The sequence below is a fragment of the Emericellopsis atlantica genome (genome assembly GCF_019669845.1).
Source record: "Emericellopsis atlantica unplaced genomic scaffold F5Z01scaffold_6, whole genome shotgun sequence".
Classification (NCBI taxonomy): Eukaryota; Fungi; Ascomycota; class Sordariomycetes; order Hypocreales; family Bionectriaceae; genus Emericellopsis; species Emericellopsis atlantica.
The window spans coordinates 669,345-686,429 of record NW_025764708.1 but is presented as its reverse complement, the minus strand read 5'-3'; the positions used below and the strand labels follow the sequence as shown (position 1 = coordinate 686,429).

The window sequence follows — 17,085 nt, the reverse complement described above, 5'->3', positions numbered from 1 at the left end:
TTGCCGCGGCTATCGCGCGCCACGACAAGGCGAGAGCGAGAGAGGGAGATGGCGAGGCGCGAGAAGACGACGACGACGACGACGACGACGACGACGACAGTTTGCATCACTACACGGACTATTACGACCCCCGCGTCTTGCATTCGGCTTTCGACGACAAGTTGAACTGGCTGGACCAATTCAGGGTAGTTAGCGAAACGCCAGAAGAATACGGCAAGGATGTCCCCGAGTGAGTCTCATTTCATAATCATTTGATACCCTCGTACCGCGCTTGAGCGCTCCGCTCCCATCACCTACTGACGCGACCTCGTGAGCAAAAGAGCCTGGATCTCGGGTCCTGCTAGAGAGTCAGGGTACGGCAGCGCCGACGTCACCTTTCCAGACACAGAGGGTCCTCTCGCCGGCACCGTGAAGAACATGACAATGTACGAACCAGTCGAACTATCGGAACCCCTTGCCATTCCCTTCCACGACCAATGCCGCGACCTTCTCCTCAAGCAGACCGGTGAAGCGGAGCTTGATGCTGAAGCCTTCTACGAGACGGTGTGCTCTCTCTCTGGCGGCAGTTGCTGCCTCGATAAACTGCAGTATGGAAAGATTGCGGACGAGATGGATCAGTACTGGGGGCCAGCCTGGGGGCGAGAGTGGTTCGTGATGTCGCCCCTCGATATACCCGATTTGCAGCTGTATTATAACGACTTACCCAAGATTGGTGAAGGGCCTTCGGCGCAGGGGCGGCATATTGAGCTACGGTCGGCCGTAAACGACCCCTTCAGTCGCTTGCCTTTTGAGGTTCTGGAACAGATCCTAGGGGAGCTACCACTAGCATCTATCCGCAAACTCCGTCTGGCGTCACGGGCAGTACGCAACCAGGAACTGCCCAACCGTTTCTGGAAAAAACTTGTCAGGCGAGACATGGACTTTCTGTTCGATATGCCTGATACAGCCCGAAACGCGACCGACGTCGACTGGCGCTGGGTGTACAGGGACATGTCCAGACGCAGCAACCCTAAACGACGTAAATTGGTTGGGGGTTTAGCGAATCGGGCTCGCATCTGGAAGGAAACCTTGCCTCAGATTGCAGAGCCGTACATGAGGAATTTGGCTGCCAAACAGTGCGAGAGAGCAAACGAGCCATCAGTCTTCAAAGGGGCCAAGAACGAAGGCCTTGCAAGCCTGGTTCTGCCAGAGCCCAAGGATGCCAGAACCACCAATATCGCATTCATGTCAATGCCTCACTTGCTCCATCGCGCCAAGCTGGAGCTCGTGATCAGCTTCAACGAGTTTGATGAAATTGCCAACCTCGATGCCATCAATCACGCAGAGAGCACCCTCGCCGAAAGCACAAGGGCGTTGACAGGGAGGATTGAGAAGGTCCATATCCCAAACGATAGCTGGGTCACGGGGATTATCGTCACTACTGCTACGAGAGAGGTGAAAGATAGCATGGCCACACATGCACTGAGGCGGGTTGTGGGTTTGGATGTCTTGCTGACCAAACCGGGCGCATCTGTCGGAGAGGGCGCGTCTGTCAAAGTAGGCTGCCAACGAGGTGACAAGAAGGTCATTCACGTACCCGAGGGCGACTTCATTGTCGGGCTCAAGGTCCGTCAATCCCCCGGTTCTGGCGTGCTGTGCCGGCTCGGTCTGTTCTGTCACCAAAGCTGGCGAGCTGGTGCCAACAACTACCGACAGCGCAGTTACAACGATGACAAGTATAGCCTTGTTCAAGGTAGAATGTGGCACCATCAACTCCCTAGGCAGGGGCCAGGGTCAGGTGGAGGGCCAGCTCCAGGCGAGCCTCACAGCGGGTACTGGGACTTTGGGCTCGTCGCAGACGTCGAGCCCATGCAGCACCTCATCTGGGACGCAGTAGGGTACACCCGTTCCCACATTACCTCCATCTCGGCCGATGTTCTGTTTGGTGGTTTCAGAGTCACGTACGATAACCAGCCTGACCGCACCATTGGTCCGTGTCTCAACGCCATGAAGACACTAACCATTGACGCAGCCGGCGGCGAAGGGATTCTGTGCATCTACTATTGCATCAGCCATATCCCTACCAGCATCCGCTTCGTCACCACCAGGAACCGGCAGCTTGTCATTGGACAACCCGATGGCAGAGAGAACAGATTTCCCGCCAGAGAGAGCCCCAATAAACGATTACCCGGATTCTTCGCCCACTGGTCAAAGCTAGGCTCGTCGCCGCCACCCAACCTGAAGGCCATTGGGGGCTTCTATAGTCCATCTAACTGGCTGGAAATGGACGTTTCACCGGAAGCCTCGCAGCAGGTGGGCGGCCCACGCTGGGAACCGACAGGGTTGGCGGAGGGCCTCGCAACGTCTGGTTCCTGCATTGGAGCTTTCACGTTACTTTCAAGGCAGATGAGCGCCCGTAATAAGTCTGTACCGGATGACTGCGCTGTCCGGGCTTGGTTGGATTGTAGCCAAGCGATAGCCAGTGTTCGAACGACACTGTGTCACACGGCCGAGCCTCATGCGCTGCCTCTGGTTGGCGTGACGTTGACCATGGCGGATGGAAGCACAGCGTCCGTAGGCCCAGATACATTCCCGTCTGTCCCGGAGGACTGCTGGTGTTTATTTGGGAAATCCATTAAGGAGGAGAGGGAGGCTGGACAGCACTACGTACACGACACGTGGGACGTCGGTGGTCAGTATTTGGCCAAGTTACGCGTCTGGCTCTGGCCGTTGTCCACGGATGGCGAAGGACACAGAATCGCCGCTTTGTCCTGGGTTGCTGTAGACGGGTGCGAAAGCCCCAGATACGGCCACTGGGGCCACACGGGCGAGGGGGAGGAGGTCCACGAGATTGAGTTTGGGGATGGCAAGGCCGTCGGTCTGCTGTGCTTTGTAGGGTTCAACGGGAGGCAAGTGACGAGGGACGACTGCACGGTGCAAGCTGTCCAGGCGTTGGTCAGATGTGAGTAGCCTGCTGTACACAAGCGGGCAGCACGAACGGACGCGTCTGCTGCTGGTGCATTGGCCGACTTACCTTCAGGACCCAGGAGCGTCGTCCAGTCGATCAAGCATGGAATGGAGACACTGGAGAGCACTGGCGTGGATAACAGTACGTGTATGTCTAATATCACTTCCGCTCATGATGCTGGGGTTGCTTTCTATACCACGAGAAGGACCGTTTCATCAGGGATGCAGATCATCCTCTGTAGACGCATTTGAAAGGAACCCCAGACCTGTGCCTTCTAATTTAACTCCTTATCCGAAAAGATGTCAAAGTCGTTGAAAAGGACATTCTGTCCTGCCTTGGCCTTAAACAGCTGCTTCACATTATGCGAGGCATTTTCCACAACGACTAGTCGCAGACCACTCGTGCCGTTCACGAGATGACTCCAATCAGGCAGATTCTCAAACTCGCCCGGAAACCCGTCGAGGTCCTCCCCCGTGCGGGCGAGCTCATTGATATATCGGTACCAGACCAGGTTTCTGTCGCGTCGCTTGCCGCCGCCCTGCATGTACGCCATGCAGCTGCGGTCCCCAGCAGCCGCCTTGTCGTCGTAGCCGACGATAGAGATGACATCGCGCGAGAGGTACTGCTGGAAGTAGGCCTTTGGTTTCATGTTCTTGTCGCCGTCTTTCCGGCCGGGGAACCCCTCAAACCCGTAGCGCCATGTGTTGTACCAGGGACAGGCATCCTTGTTGGCGTCTTTCCTGTTGATCTTGGAGACGGACCTGTCGTCGGTAAAGTAGACGCTGGAGGATGGGTCGCCGTGCACGTAGCGGACATGGAGGTGCGAAGGGGCTTCGACTCCGAAAACAGCGTATCGCTGCAGCAATTGGCCGCCACCTCCGTGCCCGATAAAGGTGATGTTGGTCAGGCTGGGATACGTCTTGTTGTCCGCAAACTCGTCAATGAAGCCGTCGAGGACGTCAAAGGAGGTGACGTTTGTGCCTTGCGGATGGACCGCGACGCTGCCGGACTGCCAAGCGTTGAGGTCATCCCATGCTAGCTGGTCCGTGGTGTATTGCCCCTGGTTGAACCTCGCCGAGAAGAACTGCGGCGCCAGCACAGCAATTTCTCTGTCCGAGTGCGTCACCTTATCCTGACACGCTTGCGTAAGGACCCTGTCGAATGTTCTCCAGTACTCGTTGCCGTCGCGCCGCTTTCCGTGCATCACGATCCAGAGATGCTCGAGCTTGTCCTTGTCAACGTCCTCGCTGACGAAACACGCCATCTCTTCTGGTCCGTCCGCATTGACGTCTACTGACACGAGGTCAGAACCCTTGGGTGTCTTGATGGGTTCGTAGGTCTAGGTACTTGCGGTCAGCCAGGTCTTTATGTGAAGTAGAGGACACTCACTTTTACTTTCTTGGAATCATCCTCGCCGATCTTCTTATCCCACTTAGAGGAGAAGATGTCCTGCATGGCAAACTCCGAACCTACCTGCGGACGGCATTCCACGAGACGTGGCAGAGTGGCTGCCAAAGCCGAAATGGTGGTCAATCGCATACTCAGGTGATTGTTTGGTTGTTGGTGGACTGGGTACGGACTGTTGATATTTGATGGCTGCAGATCAAGAATCAATAGATTCAAGCACCTACTGACTGGAGGTAAGTTTTGCAGATGATCTCATGCCATCAGCCATTTCCACGACGGTCCTCGTCATAGTCGAATCTGGCCTCTGAATCAACATGCATCAAGGACGCCCACGATCTACAACGATAGCGGGCCGCTCCGATCCAACGAGCCTTTGACAGCCTATCAATCACGGCTTCAGTGGCGGGCCTTGGAGTGGAATGCCATATGTTCGAATGGGATTCCAGTGGCAATAGAGTTTATCGGCCAGGAAAGCGGGTGATGTAGTCTGATGCATCGGGAGACAGCAGACACTGGGAAATGCTGGCAACTTGAGAGCATTCGGAGCTGGTCACGGCATTGATCCCCGTCACCGTCTTGAACGTTATGAAGGATTGAAAGACAAGGTGACGACTAACCTTGGCCTACTGATCCTCAGCGTGTGAGACATTGGGCGTCAGGGCCCAGGTGCCCGGATAGTTGCCCTCCCAATGCCGCGCATGTCTCGGCAGCTGCGTTGGAATGGATTACTGACGTACCCAAGATCACAGCATAGAGACAACCAATGTGATCTCATACACGATAGCCTTCGGTTGATATATCGCTGAAGTTCTGTTGGCCTTTGCTCGCCCGCGAAGCGCACACTGGCCCTGCACGTTGTGAGGTCTCGATCCCGGCATGTGCTCTATGCGGCGTGACTTGCTGGTGGGCCATCGACCACTCCAACGTAAGCCAGACGGTTATGGGGAGAAAAACCTTTGTGGCGAGACCAATTGTGCAGATTGAAAGACGACCAGATGATGCGTTTCGAGGAAAGGGAAAGAGTCACGTGACTGATCTGTGGCTGCAGCCTGATCCACCTCCTGTGTTTGTCTGCAGGGTATGCATCAGCCTCCTTTTCGCAAATTGCCAGCAGCCACCTATCACTCGGCATTCACGTTTCAACTTCAAGTTGAAAAACAATCACTCCATAAACCGTAGAGCGCGTCTTCCACCTCAATCAGCCAGCCCCTCGCCGACTCCCAGTTGAATCGACCTGGTCACTGGCTTACGAATCAAGCAAGTCCATTATGGCGGAGGATTCATCATGGACCAAGGTTGAAGATCTGCTCAAGAGCATAACCCCAGACGCTGAGATCCCACCTGGCCCTTGCAGAGTGGTTGCACTTGGACAGTAGCTCGTTCACCACCATAAGAGACTTTATGGACCGCTTCCAACAGCTTGATAAGGTCATGTCTGATTCCGGCACCGTGATGCCAGACCAGGCGTGGGTTTACCAATTCCTCGCCGCTATCAAATCTACCCACCCTGATGCTTACCTCTACTGGCAACAACAAGTCAACGCCGACGAGACCATTGACAAGCTGGAGGTACAAGTGTACTTTGAGAGGATGTTCGACGCCGAGGCAGGCATTTCCCCGCCACCCAGCAATTCGGTTTCGGATAGGGCCGCCAAACTAACCAAGACCAGAGAATCGGACGCGCAAGATGACTATGACAAGGTTGCCGACGACGAGGTCATCAGCCACCCGCCACCCAAAAAAGCCTACAACAAGGCACCCAAAACAAGCAAGGCGCATGATGCCAAGACCAGATCTCCTGTTCCACGCGCCTCGGACACGGTTAACAGTACGGGACGCGCGGTCAAATTATCTTGCGGCTGCTACGTCAAGCCTGGGGGCAGATCTCACTCGCTCCAGGTCTGTTGGCGCCTGAACCCCGAAAAGGCACCCGACTGGTACAACAATGTCAACAGAGACGACGATGCAGACGTCTCCGCATGATAGGCAGATGCGGTACGATTTGTATATTTATCGTGAGCACATGTACTAGAGCCTGGAACTACTATTTAACGATATGCTTGCTGGTAGAATCGAGCCGGATCCAGCAAAGACAGCACAACCTCCTTAACCAACGCATGCGACGGCAATCTCACCGGTGATTTTGTGGTCACCGTACTCGACAGGCACCCAGATCGCGCCCTTGGTCTCAGACGGCGACCAGGTGGTCTCGTAGTAGTCATAAAAGGGCCAGAAGGTGATTTGGCCCTGGTTGTCGCACTGGACGTCAAACTGCAGGCCCTCGGTGACGCTGTACGTGTCCGACTGGGACATTTCAATGCCGGCACTGGCAGTGAAGATGTTCCACGCGGTGCCGAGGTTCAGCGAGGTGGTGACGCCAAAGGTGGTGCTCTCGGTGACCTCGTAGGTGTAGCCGACGCCCTTGCCGAGACGCGGGCCGCGCTCGTAGGCGTTGGGGTTGCGGACGCCGTAGGCGACAAAGTCGATGCGCACGACGTCGTCCTCGTTCTGGCGGGTGGAGAGGATGGTTTCCTCGACCTGTGCCATGCGTTGGGCGTCCGTCTCGTTCTTCCACTCGAGGTACTCGTCGAGGGAGACGGTGGCCTCGACGGCGCCGTTGGCGTGCTCGACCACGCGGGCCGAGGCGGGCAGGCTGCGGGCCTGGTCCTCGTCGTTGTAGACGGTCAGGAACTGCAGGGCGCCGGTGAAGACGCCGCCGGCGCGGAAGGGGACGCAGCGCGAACGGATGCGGTCGTACAGCTGGTGGATCTGGCCGCCGGAGATGGTGCCTTCGTTCTTGTCCTCATAGCAGTGGGTGATGCGGCAGTTGCCGTCTATCCAGTACCACCACTTGCATGAGGGCGCGGGATCGTCGGCGCCATTCTCGTGGAAGGTGTCTGGGTTGCCCTCCATGTTGAAGTCGACCACGAGGGACTCGCCTGTTGGGTTGCTGGTCAGTGGCCTGCGTCACCTCGCAAAGTTTGCGTGAACTCACAGTCCTCCCAGTCTGGGCGACGGTAGCCATCGCACTCGTAGACCTGGGCAGAAGCCAGGCTAGCGCCCAGGGCAATGGAAATGGCTGTAAAGGCCTTCATCTTGGGTAGACGATTTGCAAGATAGGGGGGATATGTGCTCGGGCGAGAAAAGAAGACTGAGTGCGGCGAGTCTGTAGATCAAGGACAACCCAAGCTGTGGTTGTCTCTATGAAGGCTGTTGATATAAGAGAACAAAGAAGACGATCAGCGGCAGATCATGGTCATCTTTATAGACGTTCAGCGTCTCTGTCTATCTATCCGTCTACCTGGAGCATCGGATGGTCGCGACGTTGACCACTACTCTGATGCTGGCGAGCAATGACCTCTCGCCAGGCAACATGAACATAGAACACTCTCTGCTCACTCATCTGACGTTCTTCTGCATACACGTGAGGCTCGGCAACAGCTTGTTCGGGATTTGATTAGCCAGAATGCGAGATCGGTCTGGAGACTCGGCCGGTCAAGAGCTAGCATGCATACATCAGCTTCACGCCAAGGGCCAAGACCTGCCATAGCTCGATCCTTCAGACCCCTTTTGAAACTATGCAGTTGACACTATGGAGATGTTGGACGGCTCAGTGATATGATACGGTGCTTGGCTCTCGTTTCTGGTGGGTGATTCTCACACAAACCCACCATCGATCGACAAGGTCGGGTTCAACAGCTTGTGGACGAATATGCGAGCCGCCTAAACGAGGCCATCAGTTACATTGGACTACTATTATGTAAACAGTACATCGAAACAAGGCCTATAATATGTAAGGGTCTACCCATAACCGTATCGAGTATGCTTATTCATTTCATGTATCTTTCTCCAGTGAAGAATTCACTAGCTCTTACATGCACATTACAGGGTCACATTTTACGTGTGTGATCGGCGACCACACTGATCTGCCGGATACCATCGTCAATCCATCCTCAATAAGAGCCCCGTCTGTCCACTTTTGGCAGGTATACAACAAAGCCAAGCGACTAGGCTCTCAGGAAACCCCCAAGGGCCACGTCATGGGAACCACCGTGTATGGATCACGGACGGTTTGGGAACTGCCGATCGCATGAGGCTTCACTGTAGAATAATTTGCATTCGCGCTTCGAAAGCTCGTCTAACAAGTCGGTAGAGTAAATACAATAATCCTGGGCGCCGACCAGCCGGCTCGTCATCAAGTCCGGTCCAGTCAAGACGACGACGTCGCGTCATGAGGCTCCCGAGGAGGATCGACGCCAGCCGGCGCGATGGCGCGCATAGAGTCCATAAACTGCCGGGTCAGCCCCGGAGCACCACAATTCGCATTCGCATTCTTGCTCTCCTGCATGTCCCGCAGTGTGCTCTCCATGCTCTGCAGCAGCGGCATGAGCGTCTGCAACAACCGCTGCTCTACCGCCTGCTCCGACAGGGTGGGTGTGCCGGCACTCGCCGTCGTCGTCGCTCCCATGGGAAGAAGGGTCGGCTCCGGCATCTTGGCGGCTGTGGTCTTCTTATTGTCCTCCTCGTCCGCCGTGAGCACATCGTCATGACTGCCGCTGCTGGTGGTCTGCTGCGACGACGGACTTGAGGCAGCGTCCACCCCGTTCAGGATCCGTAGTGTGCTGCGTCGGTGCCGCTCTCTTGGCAGCTGACGCTGGTCCTGCGCAAAGGCGATCCCGATCTCGCCGCCTTCCTCCTCGACGGCGGCTGCAACGTTGTGCCCGCCATCGCCCTGCAGTTCCCTCTCGAGTTGCTCGCGTCGCTCCAGCGCCGCCAGCCGCCACTCCTCCACCGTCTGGCTCTGGTGCTTGCTGAGCCACTCGCGTTCTTTGTTTTGGAGGCTCTGCGCCTGCCGCACGCGGGGGGGCGGACGGCTGAAGGACTGCGCATGGCTCATACAGGGGGGCGCCGAGATGATGGTCGTCCGGGGCGAGCCAGGGCTGGGGGAGGTGGGAGGCGTGGGGATGTGCAGGGAGCTGTTGCGCTTGGGTTTGGCGGTGCTGATGGTCAGTTCACCCGGTGCCTGCGCGACCTTGATGGGAAGAGGCCGATGACGAACATTGACCTTGGCGTCCGGGCGCAGAGTAGAACGTGGTGGCACGATGGGAGGTGACACGCCGGCCGCCAGTAGAGACAGAGGTCGAAGTTGTGTCCCTGAGGGTGACTTTGGCTCGATGCTAGCAACGGCGAAGATAGGGGACAGAGACAGGGTCGGCGCGACGTATGTGCCGCCCTCTTCATCTTCCTCGGGCTTGATCTCCTCGCTCTTGATAGCAGTAAAGGTTAGTGCAGGGGTTGGCTTTGGCGTCGTGAGCGGGCTGTCCGTTTCCTCCCCCACAGTCTCGGGGATCATCTTGGAAATGTCGCCTAACGACGAGCGTCGGAACACACGGCTAGCCTTGGTGTCACTGTCGGTGGGTGTATTCTCCGCTGGGGTTGTAGGCGCCGACAGCTGAAGGACGAGGCGAGATGGCCCTTTGTTGGGCATCGTCTCCTTGGACTGCTGTCGGGGTGGCCTCGTCACCTCGGACTGCGTAAACCACCCCAGCACAGGTGAGTCGACCGAATCTTCCACGGAAAAGCTGGGCTTCTGGGCGTTGATGCTGTTCAGCTTAGTAGCATCGAGATCGCGTTGCACCTTCTCACGAACACGTGCGCGGCGTGCCAACCTTCGCTCCGCCAGGGTCGCAGTCGTCGTGGTGCTATCCGTGGTGGCCGAGGAGCCCGACCGCTCAGAGCAAGTGGTGTTGGAGCGCTTCAGCCCGCCTTCGGTCGTGAACGAAGCGATGGATGCCCGTTTGCTGTCGCTCGGTCGTCTCACGGTCTCGTCCGCCGTTGCCGTGGCTGCACTGTGCGCTGAAGTGTCGCTCGTGATGGAATGGCGATAGGGGTCAGTGGTGGCCACGGAGTGCCTCGACGATTCGACCGTGCTGTTGGTAGACTCCCTCTTCGATGGATCTGTATAGTCTGTGCCGTCTCGATCCTCGTGTGCACCCGATACCTGGACAAGTCGCGAGGGCCTGGGTCTGACCTGTTGGCCCGGCCTTGCTCTGGGCGCCGTCGTGATCACCATCTCGCCCGTATCGTCATCATATGTGCGGGATGATCTCGGCCTGTGGGATTGGAAAGCCCCGTCCGACCTGCTTTGCTTCAGGGGCGGCCGCTCTAAGCGCCAGAGTCGTGGATCTGCTGATGATGTCGAAGTGCGACCCGGAGCTGGTGGTGGGCTGTGGGACGCCCTGAGCGGAAATGCTGCAGACATGCTGTAGTTCCTAGAATGAGCGCTCTCTGGTGGCGACGGGAACGTCATGGCCGCCAACATGTTGGGAAAGCCAGGCGACTCGATGGGCATATCGTTGGGCGGGACCTCGAGCGTGTGCTTGACGGTAATGTCTGCCGGGCCCTTGGGCGATTTCACGGGTTTGGCCTGGTTGTTGCGCGTGGCTGGACTGCTGGAACGAGGGAAGGCAGAGACCTGCAACCGCGAGATACTATCGGCAGACCGCATTGCACGTTTCGAGGGCTCAGCACCTGTTGTCATAGGCCCTGCTGTCTCGAGACGCTCAGGCGCGGGAAGCGGTGGTGTCCGCGGTACGTAGTTGGACGACTCGGGGCTTGGGACGGATGTTGGCGGTGCGCCGGTTGCTGCTGCTGGGTTCACCATGATCACTGGTGTCGTGTCAGGAGGGGATCTCTCCCCAGTGCCGTCATTCTCATCGTCGTCTCCCTGCTCCTCCGCAATGCTGGAGACGGCAGACATGGGCAGCGTCGCGACCGAACTCCTCTTCTTGGTCTTGTCGAATTCAAGGGCTTGTTGACCCTGGTCAACCTCGTTATGCTCCTCAAGCCAATTATCCACCAGCTTCAGTAGCGAGCGAATCCCAGGCTCAGCTGCGGACACGCGAATCGAGAGTCGATAGGGATTCTTGTCCGCCCGCGATGACGACCGGTGTACCACGGCGTCGACCTCGCCTGAGGTGAGGCTCGCAATGTCACCTATAGAGTTGCGCCCGGGAGCGTTCTGCTGATGCCAAGCCGAAAGCCTCGACTGGAGGGACGCCCTCGCCTCGCCGACTGTCTGGTTTGGTGGCACGGCAATGGCCACATATGTGTGCCCAGCCGCCGTCGTCCTGAGCGTCGTGCTATCTCTCGGGTTGAAGGGGCGTGGTCCTTCTTTGATTTTGTCGCGATGGCCCTTTCGCAAGGAACGTATCGACCACCTCTTGTTGTTGTGATCTCCACCAAACGGTGTCGACATCCCAAAGCAACCATCAGGCGCCGCACCACTGTCCCGCCTGAAGCCCGGTGGTCTTGTGTGTCGGAAGAAGTGCGCCAGATCACGGAGTGTCTCTCTGTCGACCTGCTCCCGCGCCAGATCGTAGTGGTCGTCATCGTGCACGTTGGCGCGCGCTGCACCGTACATGCCCAGCGTCGATGCGGCGCGTGGCATACCCGCTCGTCGTGTCTCATCGAGGCGTGGCACATCGTCAATCTGTCTCGCAGGTGCGGTGCTGTCAGACAGCGACCGCGCCCGGAGATGGGGTTGGACCGGCGAGGTGGTGGTCATGATGATCGGGGAGCCATGGTCGAGAGCTTGTTTGTGATGGTGTAGTATTTCGTTCAGGACGTTGAATTATGGCGCGCGATATTTCCTGGGGTTAGGAATCGGTCCACGTTGAATCAAGGGTGCGCCGATCAATAATTATTATGGCCTTGTTCCTGCGACGGCAGGCCAGGGAAAGAAAGAAGAGAAAAAAGAAAAGGCAATGTGACCGATCTCCGGATTGCAATCTTCTTCAACGGCTGCGCGCTGCGAAACAGCGATCCCGCTAGAGACAAAGAACCAAGGCCCAAAAGCGAAAGGATAAGCAGCTCGTGGTGCAGAAGACACTCCGCCTTCTATCCGTTCGGGAGACCAAGCAAGTTCAATGAAGAGGTGAGGTCGCCGACGACGGTGGGCGAGCGTCCTCTCCAGCTTTCATTTTCCTGAGACCAAGAGCAAATCTCACCTAGTCTACTTGTGACGTGCGGCTTGCCGGGGGGAAAATCGGTCACTTGTGAAGAACTCCAGTCCTCAAGCCAGGCCCAGGCGTGGAGGTGATCACCGAGATGCAGGGGTTTGCTGTTTCCTCGAGGGATCGGCATTGCTTCCCTCCAGCTGGTTGGCCTGCATAAGTCCCTACCCTGGCTCCGGCTTTGCTAGCTCCCACCCAGCTGACGAGCCTGCCATGGATCGTTGCCTTCATGTCAGTCTTTTCTGTCTGCTCCGTCTAGACTCCAATACATCGGGAGCAGCTCACATCTCACGGACCCCCAACACGCGCAGCACATCGACTCCAACAATTCGAGGGGGATTCGGGGACCAAACTGTCGTAGCCATGTCGAACTGGCGGGGGAGCGCGGCATTTGGACGCCGGAGCCAATAGTGTCCGTCTCCACACCCACGATAAGGGGAACTTGAAGATGCCGTCTGCTAATGAGTTAGCGCAGCACTAAGCATGCAGGAACGGAAGTGAAGGCTGGAAATTCCATTTCTGAGGACGCATCCTGTGCGTGCCCCTGAGCAGGCGCGTGAACTGATGATACCGGTGAAGAATCGATGTCAAGGCTGACAAGGCGCATCACAAGAACACGAGGTCGAACAAGGAAACCCAGGGGGGTTAATGAGAAAACGTCTTGATAAATAATGTGTAGCCATGGACGGATGGGCAATACTGATGTGTACATCCATCCGTGGACAGACAGCCTGCAGAAGAAACGCCGCAGCGTCTAACTGAGCCTAGCAGACAAGTAACCATATTGCAACAACTGACAGATGAACAAGCCGTTCCAAAAACGCCATACTACCTGGTTCGTCATGTGCCTCCTAGCGAACCGAGAAATGTTTCTAAACGCCAAATGTTGGTACCGACAGGGGTATCCGATGCTGGGAAAATGGTATACAAATGCAGAAGGAATGCGCATGCTTCATAGTTGGTGTGGTCGGATCCGTCAATCATCATGGCTCCTCTTCAATCATAGCGGGGACCTCGTCTTCGTTAAGCAGAATCCGACGGCCGAGATCTTCAGGAGCTTGCCCATCGCGGACAGCACCGAAATCAAGAATCTAGAAAGAGAAAAACTTGTCAGCTTACAATGTCGTCAGGGGCTGGGACAAAAGCGTGCTTACCTCGACATAGGTGAACTGGTCTCGCTGCACGGCCGCGACGCAGCGCCGTCCGTTGAACTTGACCTGCCAAACGCCGCCCAGGTCCGTGAGGAGGTCCTGGACGCATTCACCTGTCTGAATGTCCCACATCTTGACCGTCTTCTCGCTGCCACTAATGACCTTGCTAGCATCGTGCTGGAAACAGGTGATGGCGCCCGTGTGCGCCATGAGCGTACTCTTACAACGTCCTGACTCGGGGTCCCAGATACGCAGTGTTGAGTCGGCAGCTGCGGACACTAGGCGCTCGTCCCGGAGATCAAGAAGCCCAACCAGCAGGCTGTGGCCCTCCAGGGTGTAGAGACAGGCTCCAGTCCTCAGGTCCCATATCTTGACCAGCGAGTCCATAGAGCCAGAGATGCACCGATTGCGCTCGTGATCCAGTACGACCGAGTACACCTTCTGAGAGTGCCCGTGTAATGAGTGGAGGCATTCGCCTGTGCTGATGCGCCAGACACGGACCACGCTGTCGTATGATCCGCTAACCAACGTGTCGCCGTGCGCGGAGATGGCGCGGACGGAATGCGTGTGCCCGTGCAGTGCCCTGATGAAGTAGGGGCACTCCGAGTCCGACGCAGGCGCGCCGCTCTGGATGTAGCGCTTCGAGCCAACCTCGGGCAGACGCCAGATTCGCAACTGACTATCTCGCGAGCCCGTGATGATCAAGGGCTTTTCTGGTTGCATAATGGCCTTGCCATCGTGGCCTGTACCAGTCTTGGCGGGCATGAGGATCTGCAGGCAGCGCACAGTGCTAGTGTGGCCGTAGAACACCTGTTGGCAAATGCCGCGCTCAATGTCCCAGACGCGGACGGACCTGTCCGTAGAACCGGACACGAGGATGTTCCCTTCGTATTGCAGAGCCCACACGCCACCCTCGTGCCCGACCAGCTTGTTGCGCAGCTTGCCCGTCTTTGTGTCGTAGACGTGAATGTAAGTATCATCACTGCCGGTGATGATCTTGTCGTCGTCGAATTGGAGACAAGTGATCACATGGCGCGGGTGCGCAGCGAACGCCACGTGCGAAGGCTTCACCTTGCCACTCATCCAGCTCTGGCGGATCATGTGGTGACGACGGTACAGCGACTTGAACAAGTGCAGCTCACGGAGGCTGGGCAGGCCAAGGTGAGGGTCGGGCACGGCCGAAGCGGCAGCATTAGCAGCCGACAGCGGGCCTGCGCTCCGGTGCTGCTTGACCTCGACCTGGGCCTTCTCCTCTCTAGACAGCGCTTCCTGTGCGCTGGCCCTACGCTTCGACCGTTCGCTCGAGGGGTGAGCATTAAGAGCCCGCTTGCGCTTCGAAAGTCGGGTTTTGGGCGCGGGCGGCTGCAAGTCCTTTGTGAGCTCTTGCTCTGAGGTGGTTAGACGCCTATGCATGCTCAAATCTTTCTCAACGCCCATGTGCCCAACTGGGTCCTGCCAGCCCCAGCCTTGAGCAATGGCCTTGCTGAGCTCTCCCGCGGGAAGCTCGAAGCCATCTCTGTCGAAAAGTTCCTTCCACCCAGTCTCATTGCGATCCACAATATTGCGCCAATGTTTCGATACCTGGGCGGCCCGGCACAGATCGCGAAAGTCGAGGTAGGACATAACGTGGTAGCTAAGCTCGAGGGGTAGCTGCGAGAAAAAGTCGCATTTCAGAGCCGGGTTGACAGCATTGGCAACGACACGCAGTGTGGGCCTAGCACAGCGGCGTAACAACTGGTACATCATGTAGGACTGCATGTCGGGGTTCATCATGTCGAAAGTATCCAGGAATCCAAATGGATCCATCATGACGGAACCCCCGTCTCTTGTTCTCGACTGGCTGCCAATCATGCTGAGCGCCATGGCGTCTTCGTCCTCGGACTTGATGGAGCCGCTGTCCCATTTGCTAAGTGCGAAAGAGCTCGTCGCGAAGCTGGTGTCGCCGCTATCGCCCCCTTGCTCCTGGCTCGAGGTGTTCAATTGGGAAGTTGCAAGCGTCGGAGATAGCCTTGGACTAGGAAGACTAGCGTCTTGAGCCGCGACGACATCAATGCTGGGCCGAGGATGATGGAGCAGACTCCGGGTAGAATGGTGATCCTCGCCATCTTCAAAAGGCTCGGCGTCTGCGTCCGTAATAGGTGGGGTGGCAACGTTGCTACCAAAGTTCGCAGCCGTGTTGCTTGCTCTAGGGCTGCCAAACCGCTCAGCACCCAGGCCAAGTCGGGGGCGGGATGTAAGGGCTTGCTCGATGGCAGACGATGAATTCTGTTCGCTCGTGGCATCAGGCGTAGCCAAGAAGCTAGATGTCGACCGGGGCTGACGAGACGATCGGCGTGTCGTGCTCGCCTCCCCAGATGCTCCGCGTAGCTTTTGCGCAGCGGACTGAAGCTGGCTGCCAAGATCCTGCTGTTTGGAGTATCCGTCCGTTGGCCCAGGTGCTTGTCGACTCGATCGTGGACGGCGGGGGTATGCTTCTGAAGGCGATCGGGAGGCGGCGTGTGAGGCACGTGCAAGCGTTCCATCGCGTGTAGGCAAGATCTTGGGAGAGCCTGGCGTCGTTCGCTCGATGGATGGTCTGGGTTTATCAGGACGCTTCGTGCGGTTAGCTAAGGTGTCTTTGATAGAAGCAAGGGGTCCTACCACATGTCCAGGCTCGTTGTCATCCTGGGCCTCACTGCTAGGCACGTTGTAGGTGAAGGCGAGCAGCTCCGGCGGCGTAGGCTTATGGTAAAGGGGGTAGTCTTTCGGGTTTAGGTGCCTCGATTGCGTCTGGGCATGGTCGGCAGTATGCGGAAACTTTCGAGTTAATCGTGTCGTCGTCGTGATGGTCTTTGTCTCGACACGCTCGCTGACTTCCATGTGGAAACGGCGCGGATCCTCCTCAGACTCGGCAATGTTGACCATGACCGTCGACGGTTGGCTTGTTCGCCGCGTGTCCATCGTATGCTTGGAATCGCTGGGCGACATGCTGGCGAGGTTGTGGGCAAGCAGAGGCTGGGGTGGTGCTGTGCCACGGGGCGAGGCTGGGACCAGCGAGGTCGGCTGAAGGTGATTCTGGGTGAATCACGCTGGCGGCAGCCGGCCGCAGTGATCAAATTGGGACAAGCAGTGCAGTCAGTGACAGTGACACCCGTTTGAGATGTCTCAAATCGACAAACACCACTGTCGTAGGACGTTGGTGCTCGGTAGGAGGGGATGTGAGCGGGAGAGCTGGCCAACTTGGGTGGTAATAACCCAAGGAAACTTGGAAAGGGAGGGGACGCCAGCCACGATGCGTCCCTCACGTGGATCGAGAAGGGAAGACCCAGTCAGTGTCTTGAGCAGTGTGCAAGCACCGGGGGTCGCTGTGTCGTCGTGTTGTCGGAATACGCACGCAACTGAAAGTGAATGTGGGAAAGTCGGAAACGACAGAAGGCGCTCTCTTGGTGATACTCCAAGGGACTGACCCGGGCTCGACCAATCAGGACTCGGCGTTAGACTTCCGCGCAGGCCTCAGCGCGCGGAGTCGCTCAATAGCGGGTCGAGCTGTGGCTGACCGTTTCGGCCTCCACGTCGCTGACCAACC

The 17,085-nt window shown here is 57.3% G+C and overlaps 5 protein-coding genes across 5 annotated transcripts; 1 reads left to right on the top strand and 4 right to left on the bottom strand.

The window, feature by feature from the left end:
• Positions 1-70: 70 nt before the first annotated feature.
• Positions 71-2,889, top strand: F5Z01DRAFT_487536 (uncharacterized protein). Its single transcript, XM_046260138.1, has 3 exons — positions 71-233; positions 315-2,419; positions 2,544-2,889. Exons 1-3 carry the CDS (start codon positions 220-222, stop codon positions 2,555-2,557), a joined length of 2,133 nt encoding a protein of 710 aa, XP_046120694.1. The 5' UTR covers positions 71-219; the 3' UTR covers positions 2,558-2,889.
• A 332-nt stretch (positions 2,890-3,221) lies between these two features.
• Positions 3,222-4,402, bottom strand: F5Z01DRAFT_680105 (uncharacterized protein; the record flags this gene model as incomplete). Its single annotated transcript, XM_046265574.1, has 2 exons — positions 3,222-4,286; positions 4,337-4,402. The coding sequence occupies 2 exons, from the start codon at positions 4,400-4,402 to the stop codon at positions 3,222-3,224; spliced, it is 1,131 nt and encodes a 376-aa protein (XP_046120693.1).
• A 2,058-nt stretch (positions 4,403-6,460) lies between these two features.
• Positions 6,461-7,786, bottom strand: F5Z01DRAFT_697579 (uncharacterized protein; the record flags this gene model as incomplete). Its single annotated transcript, XM_046266325.1, has 2 exons — positions 7,350-7,786; positions 6,461-7,293 (listed from the first exon to the last, which is right to left on the bottom strand). Exons 1-2 carry the CDS (start codon positions 7,447-7,449, stop codon positions 6,461-6,463), a joined length of 933 nt encoding a protein of 310 aa, XP_046120692.1. The 5' UTR covers positions 7,450-7,786.
• Positions 7,787-8,564: 778 nt separating this feature from the next.
• F5Z01DRAFT_634336 (uncharacterized protein) lies at positions 8,565-11,921 on the bottom strand (the record flags this gene model as incomplete). Its single annotated transcript, XM_046262045.1, has 1 exon — positions 8,565-11,921. The coding sequence occupies one exon, from the start codon at positions 11,919-11,921 to the stop codon at positions 8,565-8,567; it is 3,357 nt and encodes a 1,118-aa protein (XP_046120691.1).
• Positions 11,922-13,043: 1,122 nt separating this feature from the next.
• F5Z01DRAFT_487481 (WD40-repeat-containing domain protein) lies at positions 13,044-16,643 on the bottom strand. The gene is made up of 3 exons (XM_046260137.1): positions 16,164-16,643; positions 13,524-16,112; positions 13,044-13,460 (listed from the first exon to the last, which is right to left on the bottom strand). The coding sequence occupies exons 1-3, from the start codon at positions 16,485-16,487 to the stop codon at positions 13,353-13,355; spliced, it is 3,021 nt and encodes a 1,006-aa protein (XP_046120690.1). The 5' UTR covers positions 16,488-16,643; the 3' UTR covers positions 13,044-13,352.
• Between the last annotated feature and the right edge of the window lie 442 nt (positions 16,644-17,085).